The 16707-nt window shown below is 42.0% G+C and overlaps 1 protein-coding gene across 5 annotated transcripts in view; it reads right to left on the bottom strand.

The window, feature by feature from the left end:
- The window catches only part of GADL1 (glutamate decarboxylase like 1), a 159605-nt gene that overhangs the window by 91068 nt on the left and 51830 nt on the right, over positions 1-16707 (bottom strand). For 3 of the 5 annotated variants that reach the window (XR_013928101.1, XR_013928102.1, XM_080387330.1), the window contains exon 1: positions 7699-8103. The exons of 1 other annotated variant lie outside the window; for it this stretch is intronic. Coding sequence is in view for 1 of the 4 variants with exons in the window: in XM_080387330.1 (XP_080243456.1) it covers positions 7699-7705 (7 nt within the window). In the remaining 3 variants the exon portion in view is untranslated. Of the gene's footprint in view, positions 1-7698; positions 8106-16707 lie in introns of those variants that run through there. One more of the 5 variants, XM_080387332.1, reaches the window with a different exon arrangement.

Raw genomic sequence — 16707 nt, 5'->3', positions numbered from 1 at the left:
TTATTGACTGTTGAAGATATCCTTCTGCAAAAGGGAAGACCCAATCCTGCTCCAATGGAAGGCAACTGGGCATTTAGCCACTGGCTTCAGCAGCAGCAGAATCAAGCCTGCAATTCTTACATTTTATCCTGAATGAAATATTCTATTACAGAAGCCTAAGGATTTCCTACCAGCATTTCATTTTTATGATCAATGTTATTCTCCCAGCAGAAAACAAATCAAATGGAGCTGAAATAATGCACAGAAAAATAAACATTATTTTAGATGTTTCCGTATCTTTATGTAAGCGCTACCAAGTATTTTAAAAGCTGCATCTGTGTTTCCATAAACATACAGAAAGTTTCACTGCTAAATTCTTGCACTACAGAAAGAAACTGGAGCCTTGTACTTGGCATGTTCTGACAACATTTGGGAGAGTAGAATAAAATAACCAGAAAGATTTACTGCTCGCAAGAAAGAGGCAGGAACAGAAGGGGGTGAAAGAGTAGCTTGTGCTTGAATGCAAGAGCCAAATCCTGTTCACCGCTGACTATTTGAGCAGATGCAAAAGGCTGGCTTTGGCCAAAGGCCGATTTCTCCTTTGTAACAAATGCAACAGGAATTGTCAGCATTAATCAAAAACAGAACTTCAAAGTTCTTATTCTGTATGATCTAGTCATGGTTCTTCTTTCAGAAGACCTCAGTATTTTCTCCAAATGTGTCCAGCAAAAAAAAAACCAAACTTGAATGTCAAGACTCCACACCACCATGTTTAATGATTGCTGTGGTGCCATGTGGTGGATCAAAGCATTAGAACACAAACTTATCCCATAGTATGCAGCTATGTGAGACCCCTGGCATACATGATCTTTAAAGACACTTTTTTTTTCCCCCCTTTAATCACAGCTTTCTGTATGCACATGACTGAAGTAAAATCACTCTGGTTTTTAAGGCAAAATACATTGTTTCTTAGTAAGCTGATCTCCCAGACATGCTGCCAAGTAGAGGAGATGCAGGTTTCTTAGAATACAGTATATAAGTTGACTTGGTGTCCTGATAAGGCCATCCATATGAAAAAAAAGTAGGCACAGGTACCGTAAGGCTCATGCAATTGTGCCTGTACTACCTGTTCCTGTTTTGCAGGTTTATGGACCCGGCCTGTGGACAGGGAACAAGCTGGGTGCTTCCCTTCAGAAGGTCTGCAACGGCCCCCCGCACCCAAGAATCCTCCGACTTGAAAATGCAAACATGACCTTCACAGAGCAGGACCAGAGGAACACAAAAGTGCTTGTATTCAGGCTCAAAGGCCCCTCAACAGACTCTCGGAGCACACTGCTAGCACTGAACCACAACAGTACAACAAATGGGTCCTATTCTCCGTCCCACACCAGAGTTTCCCATTCTGGAAGGACAGGTTGGGAGGAGAGAGAGAAATCTGGAGAGGAGCCCCACAGAGAATGCAAGGTCTGCGCTAGGAGAAAGGTTCTGCTTTCCCGAGTCCTGGCGGGTCACCCTCATTAGCCGAGTGGCATGACATATTGCACCCGTTCACTGCGTGCCCAGTGTTTGCTATACACAACACTACTAGGCAGAATATGCTTTTGTCAGTTTTTTCAAAAAAACGTTAAGAAACAAAAATCAGGAATTTTTATGTGGCCAAACCTCAGGAACTGCTGTTAATATTTAATAACTTCTCAATGCCCTAACCAAGTAACTGCAGGAATGAGTCATGCGGTAACATTTCCAATTAGGAAGAAAGGCTGTGGAGAATTGGAATTCACCTTGATGCAAAACTGAGAAACGGCAGATGCCAGCAATGAAATGGAAATCACAGCACCCTGACCCCAACGAGATTCTCTCAGCTCACATGTTCTGATTTTTAACACCTCCCAACAACAGGAAGCACCTGAGAAACAAAATGGCTTTTATTTTAATTAGAACTTGCACATTGATAATGAACATTCCTTTTTCTGTGGGGAAGTAAATATATTTGCAACATACAAGTCAATCACAGGCACTATGCATGGGACAGCAAAGTTAACAACTTCAGCAGGCGAAGTTCAGACTGAAGTGGTGAATATGTGTGACTGACATGGAATATAAAGAATCCTCGAGATTTCTTTCTCTGCTTCCCACTGGAAAAAACTGAAATGAAAATGCAATTGAGGTTGTTTTCCAAATGTAAGTCCTGCAACTTGACTTAAGAGTCCACTACAGCCTGTAATTTCATGCAAGAACTGTATTTTCAGTCATAATATAAAACCAATTTTTAACTCCAGTCTTTCAAAAATCAGCTAAGAAAGCAGTAATTTACTAAAACTGAGTTTTCTGGGATTCAATGCAACTTAAAATGTAACAATAGATGGAAAGCCTACATTTCTTTTTAGGAAGTTTTCCCTCTACGTTCAAGTGACAGACAAAACAACTTTCACTTTTTGTTAACATCATAAACACTTTCATATTTTCTGTTTCCTACAAAGAATTTCCAATTACTGCTCACTAACTTCGGTTAACGACATTGCTCTGAGATATGTCATTATTTACTAACAACACAGGGAAGCTAGTGCACAGTAAAAGGGGATGCAACTTCACAGCCCACTAGGTCCTCTGAACTAGTTTCTACATAGACATTCATAATTTATTAGCATATTATGTATGGCAAAGTAGTTCAATCCACTTTCAAAATGTAGCAAGTTGCCTTGCATAAACTACTTTAACATTGCTGGTGAGATCAGCAGCAACCACACAGATGAGGGACCCAGCAGGGCTCTGGATCCATCACTTCAGATTGTGCCTGCCTTGATTTTTCCATGTGGTTTTGGTGAAACCACTCCCGAGCTGCAAGAAGCCAAGCTGCTGGGTGACAAGACACATTGGCAAGTGCCCACAGAAGACACTGGCAGTCCTTTTCAAGGGCAGCAGCCTGGATGGTGCGTGGCTGAAGCACAGACCTGACCACGCTATGCATCCTAGGGCTCACCAATGAGACTGAGTAAACCCTGCCCCAGCAGGGCAGCTGGAAGAGGCCCCGAGGCCCCACGCCACTTGCAGTCTGACTGCACTCGTATCTTCCATTTTTCCTCTAAGGAAAGCAAAAGATGGATGACCTACTTTGGGGTTTTTTTGACCAAGCCAAAATTTTAATCTGTCATCTGAGATGAGCATCAGCACTGCAACCAAACACCAGGTACATACAGCATTTGTTGCCTGCTCTTCCCCCTTCAGGCAGGTGTAACAGCTTTTTAACAAGATACATTGGCCCCAAAGGAGGCTCAATAATCCTTGAACAATGGAGTAGGTCTGCTTGAGAAAAACGAGTTCAAGAAGCGCAATGAGACACAAGCTCTCTTGCAGTGTAACCAGTGGAGGGATGCCAAGCTGCTTATGAGACAACCTTTCTTGTTGAAACCCTGACATTTGCCAACGGATAACATCATATTTATGAGGCTTTTCAGCTTACGTAAGGTGAGATGTTACGAAGGGCAGAGACATCCAAGCTTTACAGCCAGAAGCTCTTCCAAAGTATCTAGATTTAACCAACTACTTTGTAGAGTTATTGCTACTTCACTGACAAAAGACCTTGGTCACTAAGGGCCACTTTCTTCATCATATTTATGGCACTGAAAAACCTCTGGTCCAGTGACTTTTTCTTCAAAGACACCTTTATTTGCTGATACTTGCAAGTTTTTCATTTAAAAAAAAAAAAACAACACACAAATAAAAAAACCTCAAAAAGCAAGATCACATATACTCAAGAAACAGTAACAGAGATGGATATACACACATTTCAACCAGGTCAAAGCCACTCTTTTATCGTCAGACTAGCCTGACAATAATCAACAGAAACAACTGCCACTGACAGGCCAAAAAACAACAACCATTTGCTTTTAAAATTTATTATTTCATCATTGCACACATATAAACCCCATTAATGTTAAAATAACTTGCATGCACAGACAGGAGAATAAAAAGGGGGGGGGGGGGGGGGGGCGGTAGTGGCGCCAATTTAGCCATGTAAGCTGAGTATCCTTGAGCTATCAATGCTTTATAACCAAACACCTCCAACAACCTCTATAGTCTGTGACACAAGAAAAGGCAAAAAGGGGACATAAGAAATTTAACTTTTTTTTTTTTTTGCAAAGCCTGAAGAGGTATTTTCTGTAAATATCTGGAATAAGCGTTAGGACTGACTGTCCCAAACCTGACTGGGGGGGGCCGGAGGAAGTCAGCAAAATACAGACATGTATTTCAATGGGTCCATTTTTTCTGTTTTAAATATGTAATAAATGCTTATGGAAATACAAATGGTCTAAAAAAAAGCAGACTGCTTAAAATAATCAAGGGCAGCAAAATTAAGGCACATGAAATCTAAACTGTTTAATAGGCAATAACTGCTGAATCAGTATGCAACAAGATCTCCCAATGCATTAAAAAGTCACAGTTCTTGGTTGTGTAAGTGACAGCTTAAAAGATGCCTTAATCAAGAAAGAAGAATTATTTATTGAACTTCTCAAATGTCAAATTAAGCTTCTTCACTAAACATTCATTAACTGCCAAGAAAATTCTTATTAATTTTAAAGCATAACAAATGCACTCACACAGAATGCCTTTATTTGATGCAAACTTCATTTCTTACAAACCTATGTTTCCCTTCCTCTGATGAAATAATATTAGCAAAGATCCTAATATCTTTTTTATCAGATCAGATGTTAAGATCCAGGAGAGATCCTGTCCCTCTGTTCTGACCAAAATACTAACGCGAGTGTCACGTTACCAGAGCTTTAAAGTCACCCTAACTTCCAGTATGTTTTACCATGCTTCACATTACAGCTGTTTGAGATGGCAACACAGCAACATCTTACATGAAATATATGTTTGCCGACTTATCTCCCCAGTCTGCTGGCAGACTTAAATGACGTAACACCTCAAACATACCATAAACACACACCAAGCAGCCAGCAATTCAGAAGTCAAAAAGCAGCATACTGCATAAATGGTGGCTGCTCCCTTCCCCTTGTGGTTTCCAGCTCCAACTCTGTGGTACTTGATGAGCTAGTAAACTACTTCAAATCCTGCTTAATAGACTCAGCCTTTATCCCCCACAAGGAAACATCTCACCTTTTTTTTTTTTTTTAAATCCAAACACAGAATTATCCAGGCTTTCTCCGTGCCAAAACAACCTTGGAATGCTACCTCATGCCAAATGACTGAAGGATATACGCAGTCAAGATCCATTTCTGCAGCTAGAAGTCAGAATCTACAACTTGGCTGCCTCTCATTAATGGGATTTTGCTATCTTTTGAGTTACTGGGAGCATTGCCTAAAAAATCCTCCTACTCACCCCTGCACAGTCATTAAGGCTGACCATGTGGACAACAGTGATAAGGTCTGCGAGAAATTAGGCTCAATTAGCAACAAGCAAGATGAACCTCACAAGCACCTGCTTTCAGATACATTAAGGGTGCTTAAACAAAACAAAAAAAGGAAAAAAAACAAAGCTCACCCCCAAAGAGTACTCCCAAAGAGTACTCCCGCTGTATTCACCACAGTGGCCACTACAAGGGTAACTCTATGCACATCCAAGTATCTGCTCCAGCTGTATCCACTCTGCCAGCTGCTCCAGATGTGCAAAGCAAACACAATGCTACCGCTACAACAAGCAGGTACCTTCAGACTCTCTCTCCTAGATGTTCTCCCAGATAACCTTAAAAGCTAAGAGTACATAAAACTAGTACTGAAAGGAGAAGTGCACATATCAGCCCAGAAGGCCTGGTTTTATCTGTGGATTCACAACTGCCAGGGGGAAAAAAGGCAGCTTTCAGCAGGCAGCAAAGACCTTACCACCTCAAGAACCAATGAGCCCCATTTCTTCAACAGCTCATCGTAACAGGAGCAAAATCTTTCCCCTGATCCTCAAATCACCTGAATTCACAAATAAAGCAACGATCAACATCTGTAGAAAAGGCTACAATGCAGCTCAACCTCCTTCACCATCCCACCCATGTGAAGTTAATTCACCAGACACAACCTGACAGAAAGCACCACAGCAAATCACTAAAAGTAAAGGGAAGAGAAGACAGGGAAAGTAAAGAATTCCTCACAAGAGATAAAAGTATGCAGAAGTTACAGATGCTACTAATGAACAAGGCAGAGACTGAAAAACCTGCAGCAATAAAGGCAAGGATTGTATTTTCATTAGACGCATTCTGTCTTAACAATACAAAGGCAATTAGACTTTTGGTAGAATACTTCAGGCAATACTTGAACAAAAATGCTACTACCCAGCTGAAGGGGAGCACCAGGATCTCAGTCTTAGCAACCACTAGCAGCTTATACTTGGTGTTGTCTTGGCAGAGGATATTAAGATAAGCTGCAAATAGCTTTTGGACCTGCTGTCACTCATACAGTACTGCCCTTGCTACTCACATACTACAGCTGTTGCTACTTGCACAGTACAGCCTGAAACTACTATGCACTTTAGAACACATTTACTGCACACTAGAATTGTCACGTAACTCTACAACGCTCATTCAATTTATATCAAATCAATCAAAACGGAACCACTGTTCTTAAAATACTAAGCTTGTGGACTTTTCCTTTAAATACATTATTTTGTTTGGAGATTTTCCACCAGTAGAGTGCTAATGACTTGGGTCACCCATAAATACACGGCACTGAACGTCTGGGAGACTTTCTCAACCAGGGACTAAAAACTTTCATAGAATCTCATCCATGCTTAGGGTAAAAAAAAAAAATAAAAAAAAAGTGCCCGAGTTTTTTTTGTTTTCATAAGAGATTCCTAGTTTGGGGAGGAGATAAATTCTTATCAAGAATATTGATCTTGTAGGAAAGGAGGCAGCCATCTGCAAACGCTTTTACAATTTTCTGACTTTGCAACTGGTTTCCACTTGCAAGCCCAAGGATTTAATTTCTTAACTTTGCACATAATGGCACAGGTGAAGACCTGGTGCACCACAATTCAGTCTCTGCACTTCCTAGGCTTCCCCAGAGGTCTCATTACTGTATTAACCATAGGTCTTCCACATTCCCAACTATCACAAACACATGGTCGACTTTTATTTTTTCCTTACATAATGATGCAAGGCCTTCCTGTTACGCAGGTAAACTAGTTAACTCGGTAATACATTTGTAAAACAGGATTAACTTCTCCCTTCTGGGGCCTTTTGCTGCAAAGCGAATCCCTGTATGTACGGCCATGCCCGTTTTATTCTGATGCCTAGCAAAAATTAAAGGACACCAGTCTTTAAGGATCATTTACTTCAACAAAAATACTGTGCCATCGTAATGTTTTTATAACCACTGTTGCAAACTCTGTACCTGATTAAACCCTTCTGGCTACATTACCGCGGCTCTGGAGCTGAGCAGCAGCCCCCGCACGGCTCCGCGCTGGGGAAGCCCCCCCCGCCCCGCCCCGTGCCTGCGCGCCCACCCTGCCTCCCTCCTCTACCCCGGGGTCCCTCTCCTGCCCGGGCCCGGCAGCAGCGGGGAGGCTCCGGGAGCCCCAGCAAGCCGGCGGCCGGCACAAGGGGCCCAAGGCCCCGCGCGGGGCAGGCAGCGGGGCGCTCCCCTCCTCCCCGAGCACCGCCGAGGGGCTGCGCGCCGGCGGCCGCTGCCTGAGGCGCGGCGGGCGGGGGCCGCTGCCCCGCTGAGGTGGGGGGTGAGGAGGGAGAAGGCGGCTCTGGCCCCGCCGGCATTTACCCTCCATCTCGCCTTCGTGGTGGGAGCCAGGTGCGGACCGGAGGGGAGGCACCTCCCCGGCGTCGCCCTGTCCGCTCCCGCGCCGAGCCGTGCAGTGCCGCGCCGCGCCCGCAGCCTTCCCCCCACACGCCGGCAGCCGCTCAGCTGCTGCCTCCGGGCCGCCTATTAATACCCTCGGCGCTGCTGGCCCGGCGCCACCGCCTCCTCCGGCGGGGGGGAGGGTGGCGGGGCACGGCCGGGCGCGGGAGGGAGCTGCCCGCAGGGTTCCCCTGCCCGCCGTGAGGGGACCGGCGGCGGGGAGGCTGCCATAAGCAAGGAGGGAGCTTTTCTTGCCCGGGCGCTGCCCTTACTCCGAGGTCGAGGGTTCACTGCTGTCGCTGCTTGTGACAGAGTTTGTTTCGGTACCTCAAAAAGCCTTACCCGGCGCCTAGAACCCTTCCCGGGGGTGAGCGGCGGCAGGCGCGGTGAGGCGGCCCCTCCAGGCCGCCCCTGCCGGGCCCGCCGCCCTGCCTGCACGCTGCCGCTCAGACCTATTTTAAGGCCTCCGAGCGAGCTGGGGCTGACCTCCTTATTCCAGTTGATTCCAGGACGACAGCCCCATTCAACGCAACACAAGCCTTCTTGATTCTCACCCTTCTATTTCCTCGTAATTGCCGCCGCCTTTAAAAAAAAAATGCAAACAAGCTTGCTTTCTGTTAAAAGGCATTAGTGCTGTCACAGCAAGGTCTGAAAGCATCCAAAAACTAACCACCAAAGCCCCCAAAAGCTCATGTCTTCCTTTAAAATTTCAGCCTGATTAAAAGTTCGGCAAAGAGTTTTGGAAACTGGTGAAATACCCAGGTGCGGATTAAACATTTATTCATGTGTAGTATCCTCATCTTTCTTGTTTGTGAGGAAACCAGCGTAGCTGTTTTCTAGTTTCAACTGCAGACTTTACTCAGTCATTAATAACTTCTACAAGTTGCAGAAGGTAATTCTGTAGCCCAACAGATACCCTATGCTGCGAGAGATAAGTATTTGAACCTCATTGTGCTAGACAAAAACGGTAGATAGCATAAAATTAAAAGTTCATCGTTGCCTGGGAACAAGTGATCATGGCCAGATAGCGTTCATCATGGGTGAATGAAGGACAAGCCTAATCAAAACTATGTATTTCTGCTGCTTAAAAAGAGCTGATTTCCACAAACTGCAAAAAACAAGAAGGGGAGCTGACAAGGCAAAACATACTTAGTGAGAACACCGAAGGGAGGGCTCTCTTAAGAACTCTATGAAACGGCCAAAAGATGATGATTTTGCAATCGTAGAAGGCAGTCCCTTTCCCATAAAAGCTCAAAGCTGGCAGTTAGAAATAAAATGGAAAACAAAGATAAATGATATGTTACAGTTGCTGCAAATTACAAGTTACAATATCAAAAATTGATAAGGGGAGTTAATAGACAAGAAAAAAACTGTGGTTGTAAGAGCTGAAGACAAATGAGACATTTTAAGCGTGTTGGGGATAAAAGAAAACCCAGCGGTGATACTGGCCCATCAGTAAATGTAGTTCATAAGCAGTTTTGTGCTGATGTGGAACATCTAAATATGTTAAATAAGTACTTCTGCACTACAAAAGAAACAAACAGATGGATCTCAAGGGGATTATGAAGAACTGCCCCAGCCTGCCAGTAACAAGAAAGACAGGAATGACCGCCATTCTTCTATAAGCAAACTTAGGTAACTTTTACTCCCTGTTCCAGGATAGCTACTTGGACCCTTTCACATGTTTTAGTAAACTTTGGAATACTTGTGAAATTCCAAAGGGGTGCTAATGTTATTATCAGTAGTCAAAAAAGGACAATTGCAATGACAGGAAAATATGGGCCAACATCAGAACCCTAAAAAATAATGGGAATACCTGGTGTAAATTAAAAATATTTCAAAGACATTAATATCAATAATTCCAGTCTTTTTAACGAAGACCAGGTCTGATCACATTTCTCTGATTTTTTTATGAGATTGCTCATTTGGTTAAGTGCACATTGATGATTTCAATTGTTCAGACAGTCTGAAAGAAAATGTGGTACCCCATGATGTCATTAAAGCAGATGCCAAATTGACTAAGACTTGCCTAAAGGACTGATGACAAAAGCTAGCTGACAGTAAGGAACCTTCATTGAATGGGTCTGTTTCTGTGAAAAGGGGGTCATGTCTGAAAACAAGACAAAAAGGAGAGAAATGGTAGAGTTAATAAGGACCAAGCAATAACATGAAGTAGTCTGAACTGAGTGGCAAACTGAGCCTTGTCAAACAAAATACATTTACTGTAACTAAATCCCTGTAACAAGCTTGAAAGATTGTAGGTGCTGTGTACTGAGAGGGAGATGGCACTTGCTGAAAAAGATTTAGGGGTTGTAGTCACCAATTTATCATAAACGCTCACACTGACACTGGTGACAAGAAGGATTAATCTGCATCAGAGGAGTAGGAAGTAGGGGAGATAGTTTTATCTCTGGATGTATCACTGATGAGACCAATCTCGTGTACTGTGTTCCTGCCCATGTTTTGAAAAGAAACCTTGAAAAATTGGAGAGAGAGCAGATTAAAAGCTGAAAATGTGATTTAAGAATTGGAGAAAAATGCTGCTGTGAGACTTAAAGAGCTCAATCTGTTTATCTTTTCAAAAAGATTGACTTGATTACAGCATATAAGTACCTCTATGGAGAAAAAAAAATACTGAATTCTGAAGGGCTCTTTAATCTAGCGGAGAATGGCATAAAAAGAATCTGTGGTAGAAACTGAAGTCAGACAAATTCAAATGAAGGACACGTTTTTTCTTCTTAAGGTGGACAATACATCACTGGAACAAGATAACAAAGGCACCAAGACATTTTTAATGGGTTTATGTCCCCCAGCCAGGACAAGATGTCTTTCTGGAAGACAGGTTTTCACCAAATGCAGGTTACTGCCCTCAATGCTTGTACATGCGTGAAATTTAATGAAATAGGATACAGAGGGCATCAGACCATATGACTAAAATGGTCCTTTGTGGTCTTACTTGACTATTTCTTGTTATGCTAAGTAAATATAAGAAGGGGTGGCTGCTGGTGAGCAACTGCTCAACATGATATTCTTTGTCAACTGACTGCAATCAGTCTCTGAAAAACATGACTACCCTGAGTGTGTAGGATTTTAAATGATAGCAGTACACGAGACGTTTTTGGCAAGCAGAGTATGAAACACCAAAAGACAATCAACATTAGTCACCTATTTTCATTTGTCAGTGCACTAAGCTGACAAGATTTCAATTCATCTGGGTCACAAAGGAGCTCAGAAGAGCTTAAGGAGAAGCTGAAGGAAAGGGCAGAAGCGTGAATCCATTAAAAACATTGGCCATCAGACTTAGGTAACGTGATAATTAAACTGCAAGCTTTGAAATGCTGGCAGACAAACCAGACAACTAATTCTATATGCAATATTACACTAGTAAATATACATCAGTTTTAAATATTCATGGATTTCTTGCCCAGCTTGTGCTTAAATGAATCAAGTTACCTCACCTGAAGCTATGATCCCCCATAACGAGCTGTGGTATGCAGTGAAGACTAAAAGGTTTGACACTGACAAGTAATACCTACCTCTCTGAAAGCAGCCAGGACCACACAACTGAATCATGTTGCACATAAACTATTGAGAACTGCATTTAAACATTAATGAACTAACATTCTTTTTAAATTGTTGTATTTGCCAGGATGTGAACTTGCATCTTCTCTCTTCTGCTTACAAAATTAACATAGCAATGTTCGCTTCAGTGCCCTTTCTGTTCACATCACCTGTCCCCCCGCTCCCTGAAGTTCGTTACGTGAAGATGCAACCTGTTCAACCAGTAGGGAACCTCCTCTAAACTGTGCAGAAAACCAATGGCTGTAAACAAATAGTTAGAACACTGGAATAACAATACATTCCTTACTGAAGGAAGAAAAAATACAGTTGGAGAGGGAGAGTTAATTTTGGAGATAGCATGTAAACTTTTTTTTGATTCCACTACTCCAAAATTGAAAACAAGGGTGCTTTCCAAACAAGAAAGCCGTTTTATCTGAAAGAGACTCAAATATTTGGAACTACCTAATTTTGGCATACAAACCCTAACACCCTGTGAATAGTTTGGACTTAAAGAAATTATTTAGAAAAATGTCAGGCCCTTTAGATGGTCTTAAAGGTGGAAGCTTTCAAAATTACCATATACTTTTGCAAATCCAACCTGGAAGGTGCATAAAGTAGGGTCTCGGCTCTTTCTCTGTCTTTTTCCCAGGAGAAGCTGTGGGCTCCATTTTTAGAATTACAAAGAATTCCCAGCTCCAAATGGAGTAAACAAAAGCTGCAGGATCTCTGTACTTGTGAAAATCAGATCCTGGGGCCTTAATAATTGAACTGTCATGGTTACCTCTATTGGTATCAACATCACTTGTGGAACTCAAACGTTAGTAGTCTGGTGCAGGTAACTGAGATGGGGAAGAAAAAGCATTAAGAGGTTGAAGGGCATTAATTACCTTTTTGATGCCTAGAGGAGTAATGTTGCTGTGCTACTGGAGGCCAAGCAAAGGTGAAGGCTGATCATTCTATACAGTAAAGCGAAGAAGTAGTTAGGCTCTCAAGTTGCAGCATCTGATGCCTTCAAAGGAACAATATTACATTAGCTGGCTGGCAAAACACATTGTTCAGAATGTCAAGGCTCAAAACAACAAAGATCACTAGGTGAGGCTTGAACCCTAAAGGCATCAGCAAAGACAACAAAGCCAGCAGAAAGAATGCAGAATTTAGGCAGCAAAACATGGTTACAGGACACTTCCTGGAGATTATATTCTGCATACCAAAGTGATCAGATGTCACCCCTTGAGACACACATAGGCCACACCTTCTTTTGGGCAGCAGATCAGACATCCAAAGGTCACACATCCTATGAAGAGTCTAGGTGGAGGAAAGTGTGGGGAGCGGTCCACAAACAGCAAAAGCCTCTGCATCCATAGGAGGCAGGGCAAGGAAGGACCAGTCAAATACCAGAACTCACTGCTATCCCTGCTGCTGATGCCAAGGCCAGGATGAGTGGGAGACAACAGCTGCCTAAAAAAGCCAGAGGCACTAAAATGACATCCCACCACTCACTCCACTACAGGCCTGGGCTGGACATCCAGCTCAGGCCTGTGACAACCTCATGTTGCTAGTTTTATCCATTCTTAATGCTTAAATGGAAACTCGCTCAAATTGCTGGCAAGCCTTTTGTGGTTTCATAGACCCAGCTTAAATACCCTTGTTGTGTATTTAAATCTATCAAATCGCATCTACATTTTCGGGGGGGGTGGGGGGGTGGGGGGTGGGGTGTGGAAGTAGGGTAGTCCAAACAGAACTGTTTCTGATCTTTGAACATACAACCTTTCGAGACTGACTTTCGTTGATTCAAGTCAATAATAATTACAGATCTTACTTATATTCCATAATAATTACAGATCTTACTTATATTCCATAATAATTACAGATCTTACTTATATTCCATAATAATTACAGATCTTACTTATATTCCCATGTTTAATAAAAGACCCTTGCAACATACATTATTAAAGGACAGACTACGTAAGGTGCCTGATCTCAAAATCTTAATACTCTTTTTGAATGACTGATACGTTGTGTACGTCCTCCTTTAATGTTGGCAAACCAGGTCATGTCATCTCCCTTCCCTAATGCTAATTTTGTTGGGAGGTGAAAATTTAAAACCTCATAGGAGGAGGGACCTTGCAGGATTTGGGAATCAGCGTACTGTTTCACCCATTATGTTTTAATCAAATATTTTCCTGGGGTAGATATGTGCTCTAGGAAAGATCCTCATGATAAAATAATGCTTAACAAATCTCATTACTCAGGCTTATGAATTTGCTTGCCCCTTCTCTAATTCAGAGGGATTAAATCACTCCTGCAAATTAAAAATAGGATGATCAACCGATTAAAGCAGGGCTTCTGTTTGCTGTTTGAATCAGGCAGACAAAAGAGGGAGCAGAAGCAATAAGGAAATCACATTCAAGAATTGTAGCAAATAAATGAGGATATTTCAAATTTCAGACTCTAATTTTATCTCAATATCTCATTGATTACATAGAAAAGACTACACAAGCTTCATTCTATTGGTTTATAACATTACCAAAATCTTTTGATAGCATAATTCACATTTGCCTGTTTCATTGTGTTCTAGACATAGAAGCCTAGGGGAAAAGGGCTAATAAAAACAAGGTTTTTTCATCCTTATTATGTGTCTGTACTCCGTGTTTTTTAACAAAAAGATACTAGAAGTGTATTAGGGTTTTGGTTTTGGTGTTTTGTTTTTTTAAAATGCAAGAACCTTAACATTCTATTTTAAATATAGAAAAGAGAAAGGGGATCACAGAGGAGGGATAGAGAACAAATAGAGAAACACCAGATAATGCTCTACTGCGGTCACTGCAGCTAGTGTGGTCACGTATGAGCTATCTTTAAACTTGCAAGTTTGGATATTGCCAAAAAAGTAGCAAAAGTAACACAATGCTCAAGGCAAGCTGCAGACTTTTCCTCAAGGCTGGGTGTTTGGCACATGGCCCACATGGAGCTACACACTGTTGCAGCCAGAGTGCTATAATACACAGGGCTATAAAAGACAATCGTATGTGCTGGCAGAACAGATCAAAGGTCATCCTTGGTTTATCTTGGAAGTTAGGAGATAAAATCCATGTATGAGGGTTACAAAAGTTGAAGATGCAATTAGTTAAATGACAGAGGTTTGCTCGTCAATCAGCTGCATCAATTAGATTATCCCATAATGGTTCTTTTCCTAAATCTTCTACAGATACTTTCGAGTCAGGTTTTATTAGATGTTCTTGGGACAATAAACTCTGAAAAGCACAACAATAGAGGTGAAATGCTCCACTTGCACATTTTTGTAGTGTCAGGAATCTTAAGAAAATGCTACATACCTGGTTGTCAACATGAAATAGCTTGCATGTTTGTTCCCCACTTGAAAAAATAATCTCTTGTGATTTTCCAAAAGAATAAAAACTAGGAAATTTTGAGGAGGCTAAGTATTTGCCATCCTGAAATACCTTTATGGCAAAAGCTGTAATTGTCATAATTAGCATGCCATAAAATAAAAGGCATGAATATTGTTTCTAGAATCAGGATCTATGTCCTTTGTAACTTGCAGCCACCAGAAGGAAACATGAGCCCAAGAAATGCACTCAGAAAGGTCTAACACTCCATCCAATGCAGGACATTATGTGGCACTGTAGGGAAGCAGGTGCAGATACTGCAGAGTGTAAATGGAACACATCTGCATCGTCTTCCAGAGCACGTAACCATGTTAAGTAAGAAGAGCTAATGCATGAGATTCCTGTCTCTGTAAACTTCAGGAAAAGAATGAAGTTTATATCATTTCAAGACAGACTGTGTATTAATTCTTTCCTGTTGCAAAACAACGGCCAGGGACCATATAATATTCAAAAGGATGCAAAGCAGCAAGACAATTTCAGAATCACACTGAGCTAAGCAAAAAAGGAGCCTGTGGGTTCTGCAAGTGAAATGACCACAACACTTACTTGCATGGCAAATGTAGAATTCTGTGTACAATGTACACTGAGCATCATGAAACTGCATTTGGGGACAAAAAAAGGTTTCTTCAAGCCATCTTCATATCTGATGTGACCTTGTACAATTTCACTGCAATGAGCACTATTCTTTGTATTTGTGCAAAGACCTGTTATGACTAAAGAACTCCAAGGTAAAATGAAATTGCTGTATGCAGGGACTATAATAGTTGATATCATAGCTGGGATATGGAGACTAGGCACAGGCAAAGAGCAAAGAGATATCACCATCCCACACCCAGAAGCAAGTATTTTTTAATGGTAAAATGTTTTAAACAGTGTAAATACTGCATGTAGATTAGAGAGCAGGTTTCAGTTAAGTGGCTTACTACTTCTCTGTCTTCCAGGAGAAATAAAGCAGCAATACAGAGAGGACCAACTTTTTCAGGACAGTATTAGCTATATGAAACAAGAATGCACTTCTGTCCTATGTTGGCTCTTTCATGCTAGCAGAGGCAGAAATTAAGTATTTCAATGGCCCCTTTCTCTGTACGCTGTTGGTTAAAAAGCACAGCTATGCCAAACATTGTTATTGTGATAATTGGAAGCAGTTTTAATATCTAGGCCCCCACGCAGAAAGTAAAGTGGCCCAGTACTTCCAATGGAAACACATTCAACTGCAATTTGAGTCTGTCCTGATATATCTGGTTTTCATACAGCTTTCACAGCACTAAACTACGTCATCGGCTGCAAATAGGCAATGTGTGCAACAAGCTGGCCGTGCAGACTCAAGCTTAAGACCAAGAAACAGATGGCTGGGAGTTGAGCTCAGTATAGCGCGTATCACTAATGTCTGTAATTATTTTTTTTCTTGGTGATTATTTCTCCAGCAACTCTTTTCTAGTGAGGAAAAAGGTTAGTTTGTGACAAAGCATCTCTTCTGAGACCAAAGAACATAAACAAGAAATACAAGCACCCCTCTGGACAAGAATTATGCTCACTCCTCCTAGCATCCTCAGCTCTTACATAACTTTAGAAGATCCTTTTGTTAGATCAAAAAACCCAGCTTGCATACAGGCAATAGTGTACAGAAAGGCCAGGTTAATGCCAATGCATTGCTGAAAGTGACCTACGACATTCCTGAGAGAGCACAGATCTGAACTCCCGTCTCCTGCACCTAGCATAGTGCCCTGCCACAAGGAGTACTGAAGTTGAGAATGAGCCAGTCATTTCATGTTGTTACATGGCCAAAAGTAGTGGAAGTCCCAGCCCCTAACTAGGAGAAAAACCTATCCTTGTTGCTGAAACACTGTAACCCCTGTTTCTGCTGCTCAAGGACTTGGAAGACCACTTCCTCCAGAGAAGGCACCCATGAAAAGCACCAGCTCTTTCTGCTGTTAGAGCTGAGGCAAACCTAGGACAGGTCTACCTG

This window comes from Falco punctatus (genome assembly GCF_963210335.1).
Source record: "Falco punctatus genome assembly, chromosome: 4".
Classification (NCBI taxonomy): domain Eukaryota; kingdom Metazoa; phylum Chordata; class Aves; order Falconiformes; family Falconidae; genus Falco; species Falco punctatus.
This window is presented reverse-complemented; position numbering and strand designations above follow the sequence as displayed.